The 16397-nt window shown below is 42.1% G+C and overlaps 1 protein-coding gene across 1 annotated transcript; it reads left to right on the plus strand.

Moving 5' to 3' along the window:
• Window positions 1-7570: 7570 nt before the first annotated feature.
• Window positions 7571-8908, plus strand: LOC145040529 (uncharacterized). Its single transcript, XM_078988444.1, has one exon. It carries the CDS (start codon window positions 7571-7573, stop codon window positions 8906-8908), a length of 1338 nt encoding a protein of 445 aa, XP_078844570.1.
• Window positions 8909-16397: the final 7489 nt, after the last annotated feature.

Here is a 16397-nt window from a genome sequence, read left to right on the forward strand (position 1 = left end):
GGTTGATAATGTTGGGTGCATCATTCCCTGATGAGTTGGCTATAGGTTGGGTTCTACAGTCACTCCCAGAATCATATAATGAGTTCAAAAGAAAGTATTATATGATGGATCATGACGCAAACCTCATTGACCTAACTTACACGCTCATTGCTGCTGAATCAGAAATGGTTTGGCAAAGCAATGGAGCATATTTGTTGGGAAAGTCAACCAACCATGCTTTCGAGGACGTTCTAGGAGAACTGACCTGCGTTTTCTGCCAAGAGAAAGGGCGTTGGATACAAGTCTGCCCTAAGAGCTTGAAGAGTCCAGAAGATGGGAGAGTCAAAGAGTATGGCTGTGCTTCAGGTAAAATCCACTATCTAACTCCATTAAGTTCCTATTAATTGATAGATGATGTGATGAGATTGCATTTGAATGTTTTGCAGGATCAATGAAAAGAGAGGAAGCTTGATGAAGGAGCAAGATGAATCTAATCACGAAGAAATGGATCTCGATCGCATGGATTTGAAGATTAGATTTTGAGCTTAGAAAGTTATGATAGAGTTGTTAGGAATTTTTCTTTTGACTACATAGTTTTTCAGTTGATTTTGCATTGTAAGGAAAAATGTTTTCGACTGCTGTTATGAATAAAATAAATTTTGATCCGACCCATTTATTTATTTATTTCCTTGCAATAAAATCGTTATGAAAATTGATGTTTGTATATTTCTATAATGAATGGATGTGATTCTTAATTATAATAATTGTGGAAATGTCGAGAATTTACCAAATAGGGAGAGTTTCTCATCGCCCAAGTTTCAGCTGGACAGAAATTTGGAATCATGCAACTTGCTTGCATGATGAATGAGAAATTTCATATTTGGAGATTAGACTAATTCGTTGACAAAGTGTCAAGTGAAGGACTAGGAGATCGAGTAAACAAGTTCTGTGTTGATCAAGTCCACCACAAGAGTAACAAAGATATTCGTCATAATTTACTAAGGTTAAGTAAATATGATTACACTTTTGAGATTAAGTGTAATTCTTAGTTGATTGTAAGAGTTTAAATCAATAGCAGAACGAATAAGAAGAATCAAGTAGGCAGAAAGCTAAAAGTTTCTCTATTCTAAGAAGAAGGGAGAGTACCTTTTATTATGTTTTATGATAAGTCTTAATGATTAAGAACCATATCTCAATTGATCCTCTAAGTGAGTCTTAGTGCAATTGTATGTCTAAGAAGAGGAATCAAGAATTGAAGAAATGGTTAAATCAAGAAATCAATCATACTTCGTTCCAAAACAAGTCTTAAGGTTAAGATTGTGACATTGAGTGACGAGTCTTAAGAAGGTTTATAACACTCATCAAATGTAGAATATCGGAAAAGTTTTCTTATTCTTGCACATTTGAAATTGGAAAGTTGTGATGTCTTGGATAAGACAAAGACCAACTAGAACCAATTTTATGAAGTGTTTTGTCTTGATAAAAACTACACTAACTCTTGAATATTTGTTTGTCAAGAAATGTTTATTGACAAGAGAATCTTATATGTCAAGGAGTCAGTGGGAGTCTTTATGGCCTTGAAAGTTTTCAAGAACAAATCAAAATAAACATTATCAAACATCACTAGCACACGACTTGAGGTTTACAACCTATCGTGTTGACATTATCTTGTTTCCGCGCCGTTCCAATCGAGTTAATTATGCATGTGAGTTCTATGAGTTCTCATTTGAATGCATAAAAGGAAAGGACCTTGATCAATGAAAACTACATTGATAAGAAAGGGTAAGCTACTTAACTACTTGGAAGACATGGTGGCCAGCCGTGTTACAATAAGGTAAGAAATCAAGATTGAGAATGTTCGGTCCATATGAGTTTGGATTTGTCGCAAACTTTGGTTTTGACAAATTCACATGGATAGCAACACACACATACACCATTAAAATCTAAGTGTCATAATATTCCATCCTTCATGAAAATGACTGTGAGGAAATGCTTTCACTGAAAAGAGATTTTGAGAAGATAGTGATTGTGAAAATTGGATTCTTGAATTCGATTATGGTTACAGTATCCCTTTCCATGATTCGAATTGTGAGATTTGGCAATTAGTCTTAATTGTTTAGACATACATATGAGCTATCTAAAGGAAAGGTGTATAACCTTGATAAAAGATTATCAAAGCATTAGGTATTAGAAACATGAACTTAAGAAATTCAATAGGCATTGTTTTTCTGAAAGTTAAGCTGTTTCTGAATACATGTCAAAGCTAGTGGGAGCATAAGTGTTATGTTTATAATAATCATCACGATAGTGGGAGCATAAATGTTATGATTGTATGATTATTAAATCAAGTATTGCAAGTTAACAATATTAATTATAGAAAACAAGAGTCATACTTTGCAAAGTTCTAAGGGTTGAATAGTTGTTTTGCTATAATTAAGGGAGAGAATATTATGCTTCATTTCAAATCTAAAGGCTTAGGTTGTGGAATGTTAATAAATTTAGTCAAGAGTACATAGTGTGTTCTCAAAATTTCGATTATGATTGTGGCATCCCTCTTCATAGTTCGAATTGTTAGAATGTGACACATAAAATATTATGGCAAAAGATTGATAAAGTATCATATCTTTATGTAAAACATTATGCATCGTGTCCTATACACTTCGGGTATAGGATTGATTGCTAGTGCTATAATATTTGACCATTTTAAAATTTTCTAAATGTCTAACGCATTTAGAGGGAAAAAGGACTAGAATTGGATTTGACTAAGATAATTAAACAACTATCAAAGGAGGATCCAAAGCTTGTTGAGGATTGGTCGCTTGTGAGTAGTTGGAAGTATGATATTGGATGGAGCATATCGACATTATTATGAATAGATAAGATTCTATTAAGAAAGAGTTGTGATATGGTTAGTATGGAAAGGTTTCCATATTGGGAGTTAGATATTGAGAATCTATGTCTAGATTAGAAACTTTATGCAAAAGGATGTTCAAAGAAATGTACTTTGAGTGAGAGACATCACATCTATGGAATTGTCTTGTAACAATCTCCGATAGAGGACTTTGTAATTTCATTGGCAATAGTCCTTGTGACTTTTGTGCAGTAATATTACGAAAGGATCATTGCATAAAATGTTAGAATTTAGCATATTCTATAAGTGGCAAGAATTTGATATTCTTTCACTTGTAGAAAGGATTGGGAGTTGTGAAATGAGTATTATTGGTAATGTGTTCATTTGATCTATTTCACAAAGTAAGAACCATAGGTAAACATTGTGTGCATGCTAAGAGCATGGGACAAGTGTGGTAATAATTCAAGTAAGAAGTTGATTACCCGAAACGACAAATAATGAGTAATCGATATGGTGATAAATAAAAGGTGTTTTATTTATACTCAAAGGTTTGAGGCCATATAGGATTGGTATTACCCTTGTGTTTCACCTTGCATGTTTTGACTTCCTGAATAATTAAATTGGTTCAGAACAATCAAATTATGCAAACGGAACACAGTCGTCCATATGTTGGAAGTAGGTATGAATGAAGACTGTCGTGAATTGGTGTGTGGATGATCTAAAGAGCATTAGACATAAGAAAATGTTTGCTACAACGTTCATGAGTGCTTATGAATATGATTTGAGCATTGGATTAAACCCATACTCACTTGGAGCACTTCATGGATTTTATCACGAGTGATTGGTGAGATGATAATATCTTATATTCTTGAAACCGAGATGTGTGAGTTGTATCTTGCGAGTCGATTGCACACTGATAATATGTAAACGCACCAGTAACTTGGTGTTATAAAACATATTGTTGTGTGTGATTTGGTGTGTAAGTGCAAGCGAACATTGATCAAAGTTTATCCGTTCCTTTTATCCAAGGTAGGATAAAAGCGATATCTTTGGACCCCTCGATGATTTAGTGATGGCACCTGAGCGCTTGGCCAAGCCGGGACTAAATTGATGTGTTAAATTGTAGTCCTTTGTCGGTCGTCATAAATCTGAATTCAGGAAACAACACATAGACAGAGAGAATGATTTAGATCCATGTCTCAGTCTATATGATAATGTCTAGAATGGAGGAATATATGATCCCTTATCTAAAGGACACGTGTATCTGAAAAGATCAGAGTTGACAGCGGCTTTAGAAAGCTACGATTGCAGATCAGGATCTGAAGTCATACGCATAATAGTTATTAGACTTATCCAAGTGGGAGACTGTTGGATTAGTGTCTAAGTCCATAACTATTTTGGTATGTACTTGACCCAATGGTGCATGGTCCTTTTGGGTTGCCTTCACCAAAGCAACTTGATAGGATGAATTATGGAGAGAAATGATTAAATGATTTATTAATATATTATGAGAATCATGTATTAAAGGAGAAATCATATTGTTTAATTAATATTAGTCAGGAATTAATAAGAATTAAGTTTGTGGCTAAAAGAGATTAATTAAACTTAAGGGACTGGAATTGTAGTTATAAGATAGTTGCAATTGGGCTATGGATTACCTTATTATATAAGGTTGGACGAATTCTATGGGGAAACCCATTAGAAATCGTCCAAGGCTTATTAAAGAAGGGTCAATGGGTTGCTTAGGGCCTAAGCATCCAAATTCAGGTTTCCTAGTTGAAAACCCTAATAGCCTACATGTATATATAGTACCCTTAAGCCCCAAAAACGAAAGGAACTAATTGGTTAGGGTTTCCACACGTTTTAGGCAGCCTCCTTCTCTTCTCCTCTTCATCCTCTTGCTCTTGGTGTTTGTGAACCATTAGAGGAGTGACATTTGTGACTCTAGCCTTTCTTAAGTCAATACAAGAAGGAATTGTGATTGTTATTGCTACATAACAATCAAGGTAATATCTTAAACCCATTATTATGTTAGTATCGATTATCATATGCTAGACATAGGGTTTATAGTCTTGGATAAATTGCATGTACAATAGAGAAACCTAGATCCAAGCATTAGGGTTTGCATGAGCACATAGATGTTCTTATGGCCAAAACCCATCATGTTCTTCGGAGTACGCTGGGCATACCATACGTATGTTGGGTGTACTCCAATCAGACCCGAACCCTATTTTAGGGTCTTCGACCCTATTTAAGCTCCTTAACTCATAACCTAACCCTAATATCCTCAGCCTCCATCCCTCTAAACCCTAGAAATCGACCCTTAGCCCCCATTTGAGTGATTTTAGAACTTCAAAGTGATTTATGTGTGTTTTGGTGCTTGAGAAGGAAGAAGGAGCTTCTTGAAGAGTCATTGTTTGACTTGGAGCTTTTAGATCCAGGATTTGTGCACCTAGATCTAACTTTTGGAGGTATAAAGTCTCAACTTTGGCAAATATTTCTTGTAGATCTAGTTAGGTGGTGATGGCGTGCCTAGTGCAGAACGGAAGAGTTGCACCCAAGCCCTAGAGTCGAACACACCAGCCAGATCCGGCCCAGCAGGCTCAGCGCCTGCTGGTGCCCCCAGGAGCGGAATGCCCAGGCGAAAGGCTCGTGCCCACCAAGTCATCGCTCTTCGCGCCAAGACAAAGTACGACCAGGAGACAAGCAGTGGGATCAGAGCATTACCATCAAAGCCAATGAGAGCGCTCTGACAGTGGGAGGCGCATGACGCTCCAATCAGCCCCTCTAATCCTGTCTCCCCGAAAAGCGATCCTGTCTGGTACGAACCAAGCAGGAGCGCTAGGTATAAAAGGGCGCATTCTCATGCTAGCAAGGTAAGCTCCTAAACCGATCTAAAGAGAACAAAAAACAAACCCTAGAACCATCCTAACTTGATCGTCGGAGCGTTCTCCCAGGAACTCCTCCTAGGAAATGGCTGACGGACTTTGTTCTTTGTGACCTTGCAGATACACCCAGGCAACCAAGAAGGTTTTCATTCTAAGATAAGAAGCGGGGTCTTACTAGAAGTAAGTTTCCATCATTTGGCGCCATCCATGGGACCCGAACCCATCGAGCCACATCTTTAGCTTTTCACCATCATTTGTAACACCCACATCGTTCCAAACGACTGGTGGACAAAGTTTTGCAACGCTATTACCACCATTCGCTCAAATCATGATGAACAACTCACCACCCGTGTACCCAACGGTCGAAGCATGGACTGGACCGGTTATTCCCTCGAACAGCAGCCTGTAACAGCCGATAATGCTCAACCCTGTTACATCCATGCACCCTCTTTCCACTAGCCATCCCCTCCAGTTGCCATTCCAACCATACCCCTTTTATGGACCAAGCCCAACCTACCTTACGCCCCTACAACATGGAATGGGTTCGCAATACCAACAAGGGACGTCAACTGCTCCAAACCAGGATGGTTTTTCCCGGAGTGTAACATCTCCATTCGTTAAAGAGCTGCTGGATTACGAAATACCAAACACCGCGAAGCTCCCAACACTTAAAACGTACAATGGAACCACCGACCCAGACAACCATATTGACATGTACGAGTGGACGATGACGTCGTTAAAGCTTAACGAGAAGTTTTGGTGCACGTACTTCCCGACGATGCTTGATGGCAACGCCGACACATGGTTCAAAACGCTACAACCAAGCAGCATTTCAAACTTCGCCCAGCTTAAATACCTCTTCTTCACCAACTTCATGCAACTACGTAAATACAAAGGCGATTCTCATTCGATTATAGGCTGCAAACAAAGGGCGGGGGAGACCGTCCGAGAATACTTCACAAGGTTCATAAATGCTACGCTGGATGTACCAGGGCATGACGAAGGGCTCATTGCTGGTGCTTTCACATGGGGACTCCTGCCTGGGCCCCTCTCGCAAAAAACTCATGGGAAAGAAGCCTCTAACACGAGCTGAGTTGAAAGAAAGAGTGGAGCGATACCTACGGCAGGAAGAGGGTGAAGCGGCTAAGCAGGCCTACTTGAAAGCTATGGCGACTAGACATCACCACCCCGCCCACATGGACTTTCGGGGGGGGGGGGAGGAAGACACTATAGCCAAGCAAGAAGACCATCACCGCGCTTCCGACAATTTATCAAAGACGACAAACGGGGTCGCCGCCCAGAAGTATATGCAGTGTCCGAGAAACAGCAACCAGCGAATCCGCCCAAGAGTCGATACTGTGTACGGGTGTCAATTTATGACACGACATGACAAAAATACACGAAACGAAACAAAATCGGGACGAAATCAAAATTCGAATTCGTGTTCGTGTCGTTTTCGTGTCAAGATTAAAAACATGATGTCGTGTCGTGTCGTGTTTGTGTTAATAAATCGACACGGAATTGACACGATTAAGCATGTGGTTGTCGTATTTGTTGTTTTTGTCGTGTTATATATCTGTAAGTATGAACAAAATACACTAATAGTTATGTAATATTATCTTTGTCATGTCGTGTCGTGTTGTCGTGTTTTAATTTGTTCGTTTTCGTGTTAATGAAAAAAAACATGACATTGTGTCGTGTTGTGTTCGTGTTATACAAAACCTTGTCGTGTCGTGTCGTGTCGTGTCAGAAAAAAACACGACACGACTGCCCTATTTGACAGCCCTAGTACTGTGAATACCACAAAAGCAAAACGCATGATACAACTAGTTGTTCGGTGCTAAAGAAGGAGATGGAGGAGAAACAACTTAAGGGAAACCTGGTGGAGGTGGCGCGAAGCCTACGCGCCAATTTCGAAGTTGAGAACGCCAAAGGTCCATCCCGCAAAGGAGTACAGCCCAAGGAGATATTCATGATACGCAGTAAAAGAAGTAAGGAAGAACAGCGAGGAGAGCAAATCATTGTTAAACCGCCATCACGCACGCTCACATTCTCCATACAGGACCCTCGGCCAGACGGTTGGAAGGGCGACAATCCTCTGATAATACAGGCATCCATCAAGGACGTGACTATCCATAGGGTCTATGTCGACACCGGGAGCTCAGCAGACATCATATATGAGCATTGTTTCCGGCTCCTTCCGGATCGTTGGAAAGACAATTTGCAACCTATGACGGGTAGGCTGGTGGGATTCACTAGCCACAGCCTATGGTCGTTGGGTACGATTCACCTCCCCTTAACAATCACTAGCCATGACAACCAATGGAAGAAGACCTCCCTGATAGACTTTGTAGTCATTCGGCACCCGGTGGAACACAACATCATATTGGGAAGGCCCACCCTCCTGAAACTAAGGGTCGGACCTTCAACCATGCATGGGATCATGAAATTCGATACCCCAAAGGGGGAAGCTACGATTCTAGCTACTTCGCCTAGAGAATTGAGGTGTTGTACAATTATGGATCCAACAGAAATAGCCAAAGGGACCAAGAGGCCCAGGGGCAGTCTGGCAAAAGGAAAGGAGGTAATCAATGAGGGATATCCCGATCAGGCGATCGATGTTGGAAGCGACCTCCCAAGCCACACAAGAAGAGCGTTAGTTGGCCTGCTCAAACGCTACAAACATGTATTTCCTTGGACCCCCATGGATATGGTGGGGGTAGAAAGGAAAGTCATCGAACATAAGCTGATGATCAAACCGAGGGTAAAAGAGGTTAAGCAGAAGAAAAGAGTACAAGGAGGAGACCGTAACAGGGAAATCAATGCAGAAGTGGCCAAGTTGATGGAAGCCGGAATAGTAAGGGAAGTGATGTTCCCAACATGGATAGCAAACCCAGTTATGGTCCGTAAGCAAGACGGGTCGTGGTGCATGTGCATCGACTTTTCTGATCTAAACAAGGCGTGCCCTAAAGATTGCTACCCACTCCCGGAAATCGATCAGAAGGTAGAGTCGCTACAAGGATACAAGTTAAAATGCTTCTTGGACGCATACAAAGGGTATCACCAGATATTGATGAGCAAAGAAGACGAAGAGAAAACAGCCTTCTATATAGACCATGGCACGTTATGCTACACCAAGATGCCCTTTGGGTTAAAAAAACGCGGGGGCAACATACCAACGACTAGTTGACTCGATATTCGCCAAGCAGATTGGAAGGAATATTGAGGTATATGTAGACGATATGGTGATTAAGAGCCGAAATGAAGAAAAAAATGCTGCAAAACATTGAAGAGACTTTCAAAACATTAGAGGTAACCAAAATGAAACTAAACCCAGCCAAATGCACGTTCGAAGTGGAAGAAGGGAAATTCTTGGGTTATTATGTTACCAGACAAGGCGTGCAGCCCATCCCGACCAAGGTCGACGAGTTCATCGAGACGCCAACCCCAAGCTCTCTTAGAGATGCACAAGGTCTGAATGGGAAGCTCACGGCGCTAATTAGGTTCATCTCAAAGTCTGCCGACAAGGCTATGCCATTGTTCCACACCTTAAAGGGATGCATCGAAAAAAACAAATTCCAATGGATGAATGAGGCAGAGAAGGCGCTCCAGAGAATCAAGGAGGCACTGCACAAGCTCCCGACCCTGGCAACTCCCATCCTGGGAGAAACATTACAAGTGTATCTATCGACGTCAGGTGAAGCGATATCATCGGTATTGGCCGTAGAAAGGGAAGGGGAGCAGAGGACAATATACTTTGTTAGCAGAGCACTACAAGGACCAAAACTCAACTACCCCATGCTGGAAAAACTAGTGCTAGCACTCATCTACGTTGCGAGACGGTTGAGGCAATACTTCCAGGCACATCAAATCGAGGTACTCACAAGCTACCCTATCAAACAGATATTGCTTAAGCCGGAGACGTCGGGTCGGCTGGCCAAGTAGGCAATTGAGCTGGTAGAGCACGACATAAGATACCGCCCATGAACAAGTATCAAAGGGCAGGCATTGGCCGATTTCTTACTAGAAATTCCTGACGGAGGGAATCTGGTGAAAGAAAAGGTGTGGGTAGTTAAAGAGGCCCCTAACGTCGATGGTTCATGGACCCTGTACACGGACGGAGCGTCCAGTAGGGAGGGCTCAGGGGCGGGTCTGATCCTGACTAGCCCAGAAGGAGAAGAGGTAACCTACGCCCTCCGTTTCGACTTCCATACATCGAACAACGAGGCGGAATATGAGGCGCTGCTCGCAGGGCTGCGACTCGCCAAACAGATGGGTGCAAAAGCTGTAACAACGCTAACCGACTCAAGGTTAGCGGCAAACCAAGTAAATAGGAGTTTTGAGGTGAGAGACCAAAGAATGGGAAGGTATGTAAAGATGGTAAAGCAACTGATAGAATCATTCAGCCAATTCACAATCAAGCAAATACCCGGAAGTGAGAATAAGAGGGCAGACGCGTTAAGCAACCTAGCGTCCACTTGTTTTGACCACCTGTCAAAGAAAGTTTTAGTGGAGGTGCTTCGGGAGAGAAGCATTCACGAACAGCAGGTGAACGTCCTGACCCCCGCAGGACCTACATGGATGATCGCCGTTCTGGGAATACCTCCAGAGAGGGGTGTTGTCGGACAACCATGACGAAGCTAGAAAAATACGTATAAAGGCGCCTTCATACGCAATGATAAACGGAGAGCTGTACAAGAAGGGGTTCACGTCTCCATGGCTAAAATGTTTAGATCAAGCCAAGGGAAGAGAGACACTGCAGGAAGCACATTCAGGGCAGGTAGGCGCACACGAGGGAGCGAGGGCTTTGAAAAGAAAGGTGCTACGAAAGGGGGTGTACTGGCCAACGATACATCAAGATGCAGTACAGTAACCAAGAAATGTGGGTAGTGTCAATCTTATGCCCCAGTCCATGCGGAACCCCCAGCACCGCTAAGCAACATATCCAACACATGGCCTTTCTACCAGTGGGGCATTGACATAGTGGGTCCATTCCCAGAGGCACCAGGAAAGCTGAAATATATGGTGGTAGATGTGGATTACTTCACAAAGTGGATTGAAGCCGAACCATTGGTATGCATATCTGGGAGGCACATGATAAAATTTGTGTGGAAAAACATCATGACAAGATTTGGAACACCTAGGGTTCTCATCAGTGACAATGGTTTGCAATTCGCTGAGAACCCATTTAGAGAATGGTGCGCTGCTGAAGGGATAAGCCAACGTTTCACATCGGTGGCACACCCCCAAGAGAACGGTCAAACAGAGGTGTCCAACCGAACCATCGTCAATGGGATCAAAAAGAGGTTGGGCAAAGAAAAAGGGAATTGGGCAGAAGAGATACCAATAGTGCTATGGTCATACAGGACTACGCCACGAAAAAGCACAAGGGAAACCCCTTTCAGCTTGACATATGGGACCGAAGCCATGCTTCCCATGGAAGTGGCAATGAATACGCTAAGGGTGGCCAACCAAGATGATGAAAGCAATGTACAAGGCCTGAGGATAAACTTAGACATCCTAGAGGAGAAGCGAGTCGGGAGTATGCCAAGCTGCATATAAACACGCAATAGAAAGATATTACAACCAAAGGGTAAAAGAGAAGGCTTTCAAAGTGGGTGAGTATGTTTTGGGAAAAAATGAGGCCAGTTGGGCACAACCTCAGGGAAAGTTAGGCCCAACATGGGAAGGCCCATACAGGGTCACAGAGGCAAATAGGAACGGGGCATATGTATTAGAGATGATGAAAGGAAGACCCATTCCAAGAACATGGAATGCTAGGAACTTGAAGAAATATTTCTTCTAAGAAAGAGGAAAGATGAAACCCTAGGTGATCGATATCCCATTAAAGATGTTGCATCTTAGAGGTACTTAGAGTACACTTATCCATGCTAAGTGACATGAGAATTGATACTCAGTGTATTCCTATATTTAAAGGCATGAGTTTAGTACTCGACATATATAAAATTTCATGCATGAGCGACATGAGCTTAATACTCAGTGTATTTCCTTTTTAAAAAACAAAAAAAACCGCGGTTAAATAGTAATGCAATTGCTGATTTCTCAAACTTAGTGTAATGATATCCAACGATTAAATGAAGAGTTCTAAGCGCACGCAATATGAACACTTAGCGTGTCAATAATAGCAAACAAGGAAAAATATTTGGCACATCTTGAGCAATAGGCAATAAATGAATAAGCCAAGCACAAAACACAAAACGAGATAATAGATAATGCTTAGTGCATATCAAACACATACATATAAAAGAAAAAACATTGTTCTGGGCAATTCACCCATTGCAAAGCAAAACACATAGACTAAACAAAACAAGGAAATATTATGGCCTCGAACCATCACCAACAGACTTATCACCAACCACAACCCCCTCCACAACATTATCCGCACTCACTTTCCCAGCCAAACCGTCAGAAACTTCCCTATCATCTGCCACCTCATCAACGCCGCCACCTCCAGCACCTGCCCAACCATCACCACTAGCACCACAATCCTTACCATTTCCTCCCACACCAATGTCATTCACAAGCACCATTTCACGACTCGCAACATCCTCAGGAGTGCCATCTGAACCGAAAGAACACAACTCTCGCAAACCATCAATACCCACCTCTCCCAGACCCAACAGACCTGCGTGATCCATACTGGCAAAAGATAAGAGAGCATCACTCACGCTAACCACAGGCACAACAGACAACGAACTAGCACTCGCATCCCCACTTTCACCGTCACTTAAAGCTTTCTGGGCAGATTTAACCCAGGCTACATATGCAGCATGTCGAATGAGACTGATAGCATTGGTAAAGTCAGGATGCTCTATTAGCTTATCAACGATACGCACAACACCAATCTGCGGCAACCAATCCAAGTCTCGGCAAACAGCGCACACATCCGCTTGCAGCGACGACACAAGCTTGTCACGGTCAACGACGTCACGCTCGAGACTTTCAACTTGGATCATTAAGCCTTCATTCGTTTGGGTGAGAGAGTCAACCTTGGCCTCTAATGCAACCCTAGCCTCATCAAGAACATTCTTCTCAGACGCCAATAGCTCACATTTCTTTTCAGAAAAGCGAAGATCATCACCAAGCTCATTCACACGGCGCTCCAAGCTTGCCAAACGCGATCCACAGGTGGCATGCGAAGCCTCTATCTCGCCCAGGGTATGAATACGCCAAGAACTTGTAACAAGATAAAACATCGCCTGTGCGGCAGTATAAGCCATATTGGAAGCAAGGGCAAGATTACCCATCGCTCCCATATCCTCAACAGCAGCCGGGGGGAAGGCATGATGTGAGAATTCCAGAGCATTGGGACGAACAGACAAACGAGAACCGTCATGAAGATTCCAAGATGGCACAAAGACCGTAGGCTCATAAACATCGCCACCAGGTCCACTGTCACTGGAAGCCGTAACCGGCCCAGGAGGGCCGAATTCCTTCATCGAGGAAAGCTTGGATGGAGCACACAAAATAGTTGGAGAAGGAATGGAAGAGAAATCCAGAATAATGAGCTGTTCTGTCGCCCTATTGACCCCCTCAGACTATTGCACGTCATCATCGGGAATCACCACCACACCAGCAGAGGTGGAGTTTACTGGCGCGGAACTCATTGAACTTAGCAGGCGAGAAAAGATGCGCCTAGTATGCACCCTCTTGGGAGCGGGAGGAGCGCCAGTCACCGGCTCACTCATTGCTTGCATAGCCTTCCGTTTCGCCTGCAACCGCCGAACATCAGCAAGAACACCCTCTTTGCTGTCCTCACAGTCCTCCGGGGAAGAAGAAGAAACGCCGCCCGTTGGCATAACAGAAGAAATTGGGCGGGCAAACAACGGATCTCCTCTAGGCGCCGACAAGCCCACTGGAGGGACTAAAGGAGTAGGAGTGTTGGGATGGTCTTCCCGACGAGGAGGGGGAAGATGCTCGAATAGATCCACCTCACGAAACTCCAGCTTGCCTCGATAGCGTTTACGCAACACCTCATCCATGGATAAGGAGGACTCAACACCTAAAGAAAAACAGAACGAAATACAAGTCTCAAAGGGGCGGCTGAAAGAAACATAGAAAAGAGAGAGAGAAAGAGAGAGAGAGAGTGAGAGAGAGAGAGAGAGAGAGAAGGAGAGAGAGAGAAGGCGAATGCGACACTCACCATCAATGACGGAGTAGAACACCACCATCTTTCCACGCCATCTCCAGGAGGGGCTCATCCCTACCCCAGACAGGATCGCTTCGGAATAATCTTCAGCGGTTACTTGCACACTTTCCAGGTAATCGGCCACTTCCCGATTGTGAGAAAAAAGCTTAGGGACAGTATCGGCGAAAGTGTTGGCACGGTAACGGCCACTCCCAACCAGTTCCTGGTTCACCCACAACCACTTGTCTTGATAATTCTTGGGGGTGCGCCCATCAAGAACTAAGGCATGCCCCCCTCGCCGGGCGGAAAAAGTTGTGACAACCGTCAAATTGTGGTCAATTCAAAGTCAAATAAAGTCAACAGGTCAAACCGGTCAACTCAGCTACCCCTTGTGTTTTAGGGCTTACGTTATGTATTTACTAAACAACTCCCTATTCTAATGAGAGATCATAAATCAAAAAGTGTGAACATCTAGATCTCCTTAACCTAAAACTGTGGTACGTGGCGAACCAAACCGATATAAAAATGTTGCATACTCATCGGGAGTGTGTAAGATCCTTAAACAAGGCTTAACAGGGTTTACAAACCTTGCATTGCGAAGCCAGACACATGAAACCTCTCTCAATCGTTTTCACTCTATCTCTTCTTATCAAGAATCTCTCCCAAATCTCTCTAAAAATGTCAAATCTCTCTCAAAAGTTTCCGTAACTTTTTGGAGTCATTCGCGTCATTCCGACCATTAACTGAGTCAAAAACGGCTTAAAACGGGGTAAAAACGAGTAAAATAGGCTTAAGGACCCGAAACCTACTTTAAAGGGGCGAAGCCGTTTAGGACCCGAAGGCCCCTATAGGAACCAAACCTTGCCCAGGAGGAACCGAACCCGAGCCCTCCCTTCGCTTCCTTGCCTCCTCTCACTTCCTCGCCTCCCTTCATTTCCGGATGCAGTCCTCAGCAAGGACCGAACCTCGGCCTAGGGACCGAACCTCGGCCTAGGACTGAGAGGTCTCGCTGGGAATGCTTTTCTTCCCGGTTTTCACGTAGTTTTGCGTTTAAGGCCCGTTTTTAATGATTTTAACGCGGGATTTTCACCAAAAATTATATTTTAACATAATGAACCCTAAATATTCACAATTTAATCATATTTTCATGAAAATCTTTATTTAAATAATAAAATTTAGTAGGTAAAGTACAAAGAGGTGGAGTGTTGACTTTACTTTACCTTATGACACAAGCAACCACTCCCACACCCACTCTATGACCAGCCACACCTCCCCACCTTACCTAGGTCATTTCAATGTCCCTTACACTCAATTACCACCCATTCCAATGTTTTTAGAGCTAGAACAAAACATCCTCTCTCCTCACTTCTCTCATTTGCTCTCATTTCACCAAGAATCAAACACCACTTCTCTCTCAAACTTCTCCTCTCCATTTCAAGTCTCCAAGGCTGAATATCAATTGTTCTTCCACTCTTGGTAAGTTTAATTCATCCTCCTTGTGATTATTACACTTCATTCTACTCAAATCATTGATTGCTTACACAAACTCCATAACTATGATGTTAAATTCTCGAAAATCTTCAAGGCATCTCCAAGTGTTCTTGAGTTAAACACTTCCATTCTTCTACAATCATTTATTGAAATCACTTAAAGGTGAGTTCATACCCCTACATTTTAATGTTTTCTCAAGTTTTTACAGGGGGAATACAAGTTAAAACACCAAGAACATAACTAAAATTTTCTAACAGCCTTCATCAGAAAAGTTCAACTCCATTCACGGACTGTTTTGGACAACTTAAAAACTCTATTTTTCAAAACTGCTTTTGGTGCAAGTAGTTCTAATTCTTAGCTTTAAAATTACTACTTGTACATCTCCACACGATTTCTCTACAATTTATGGTGATTTTTACAAAATAGCCCGTCTTTTCAAACACAAATCCGGACCAGTCTGTGAATATGAGTATATTAATACAAGTTAAAGGCTTCCAAAAATCATGATAAAAATTATGAGTAAACTAGACTCATTTCAGGAACTCTCAGAATTTACAGATCTAGTTTTTGACTTTGTATGATTTTTCTATGATTTTTGTAAAACAATGCATAAAGGTTAAGAATTAGTTAACAGCTTCTAACTATCAAAACACTTTGTCACATGTTGAGCAAAGTGTTAAATCTTTGATAACTTCATATATTAGATGTATTTCTTGTTATGATATATTTATATAATAGGAAATTACTTACTGAATTTATAAGAATCCTCCATGATAATCATTAGTACAAAACAAAGCAAGTTAATCATAGCTATATCGTACTATACATTTGACTTACATAGGATGGGATTCTTAAACACCACAAAGAAATATACTAAACTATAATAGGTATAGTTAGGGTACATATACATTTCAAACATTTTAATAAACTATAATAGGTATAGTTTATGATCATTTACATAACACACTCGTACAAAAAGAAAGGGTACAAATACAAAGTACTGGGTTTTTATACAAAAGGGGTACAAATACAAAGTGTC

Source organism: Lactuca saligna, chromosome 4, assembly GCF_052625555.1.
Source record: "Lactuca saligna cultivar CGN05327 chromosome 4, ASM5262555v1, whole genome shotgun sequence".
In the NCBI taxonomy this organism is placed as follows: Eukaryota; Viridiplantae; Streptophyta; class Magnoliopsida; order Asterales; family Asteraceae; genus Lactuca; species Lactuca saligna.

Bases quoted from the DNA above. Each gene is read 5' to 3' on its own strand.
- LOC145040529 (XM_078988444.1), top strand. From the start codon at position 7,571: ATGGAGGAGAAACAACTTAAGGGAAACCTGGTGGAGGTGGCGCGAAGC.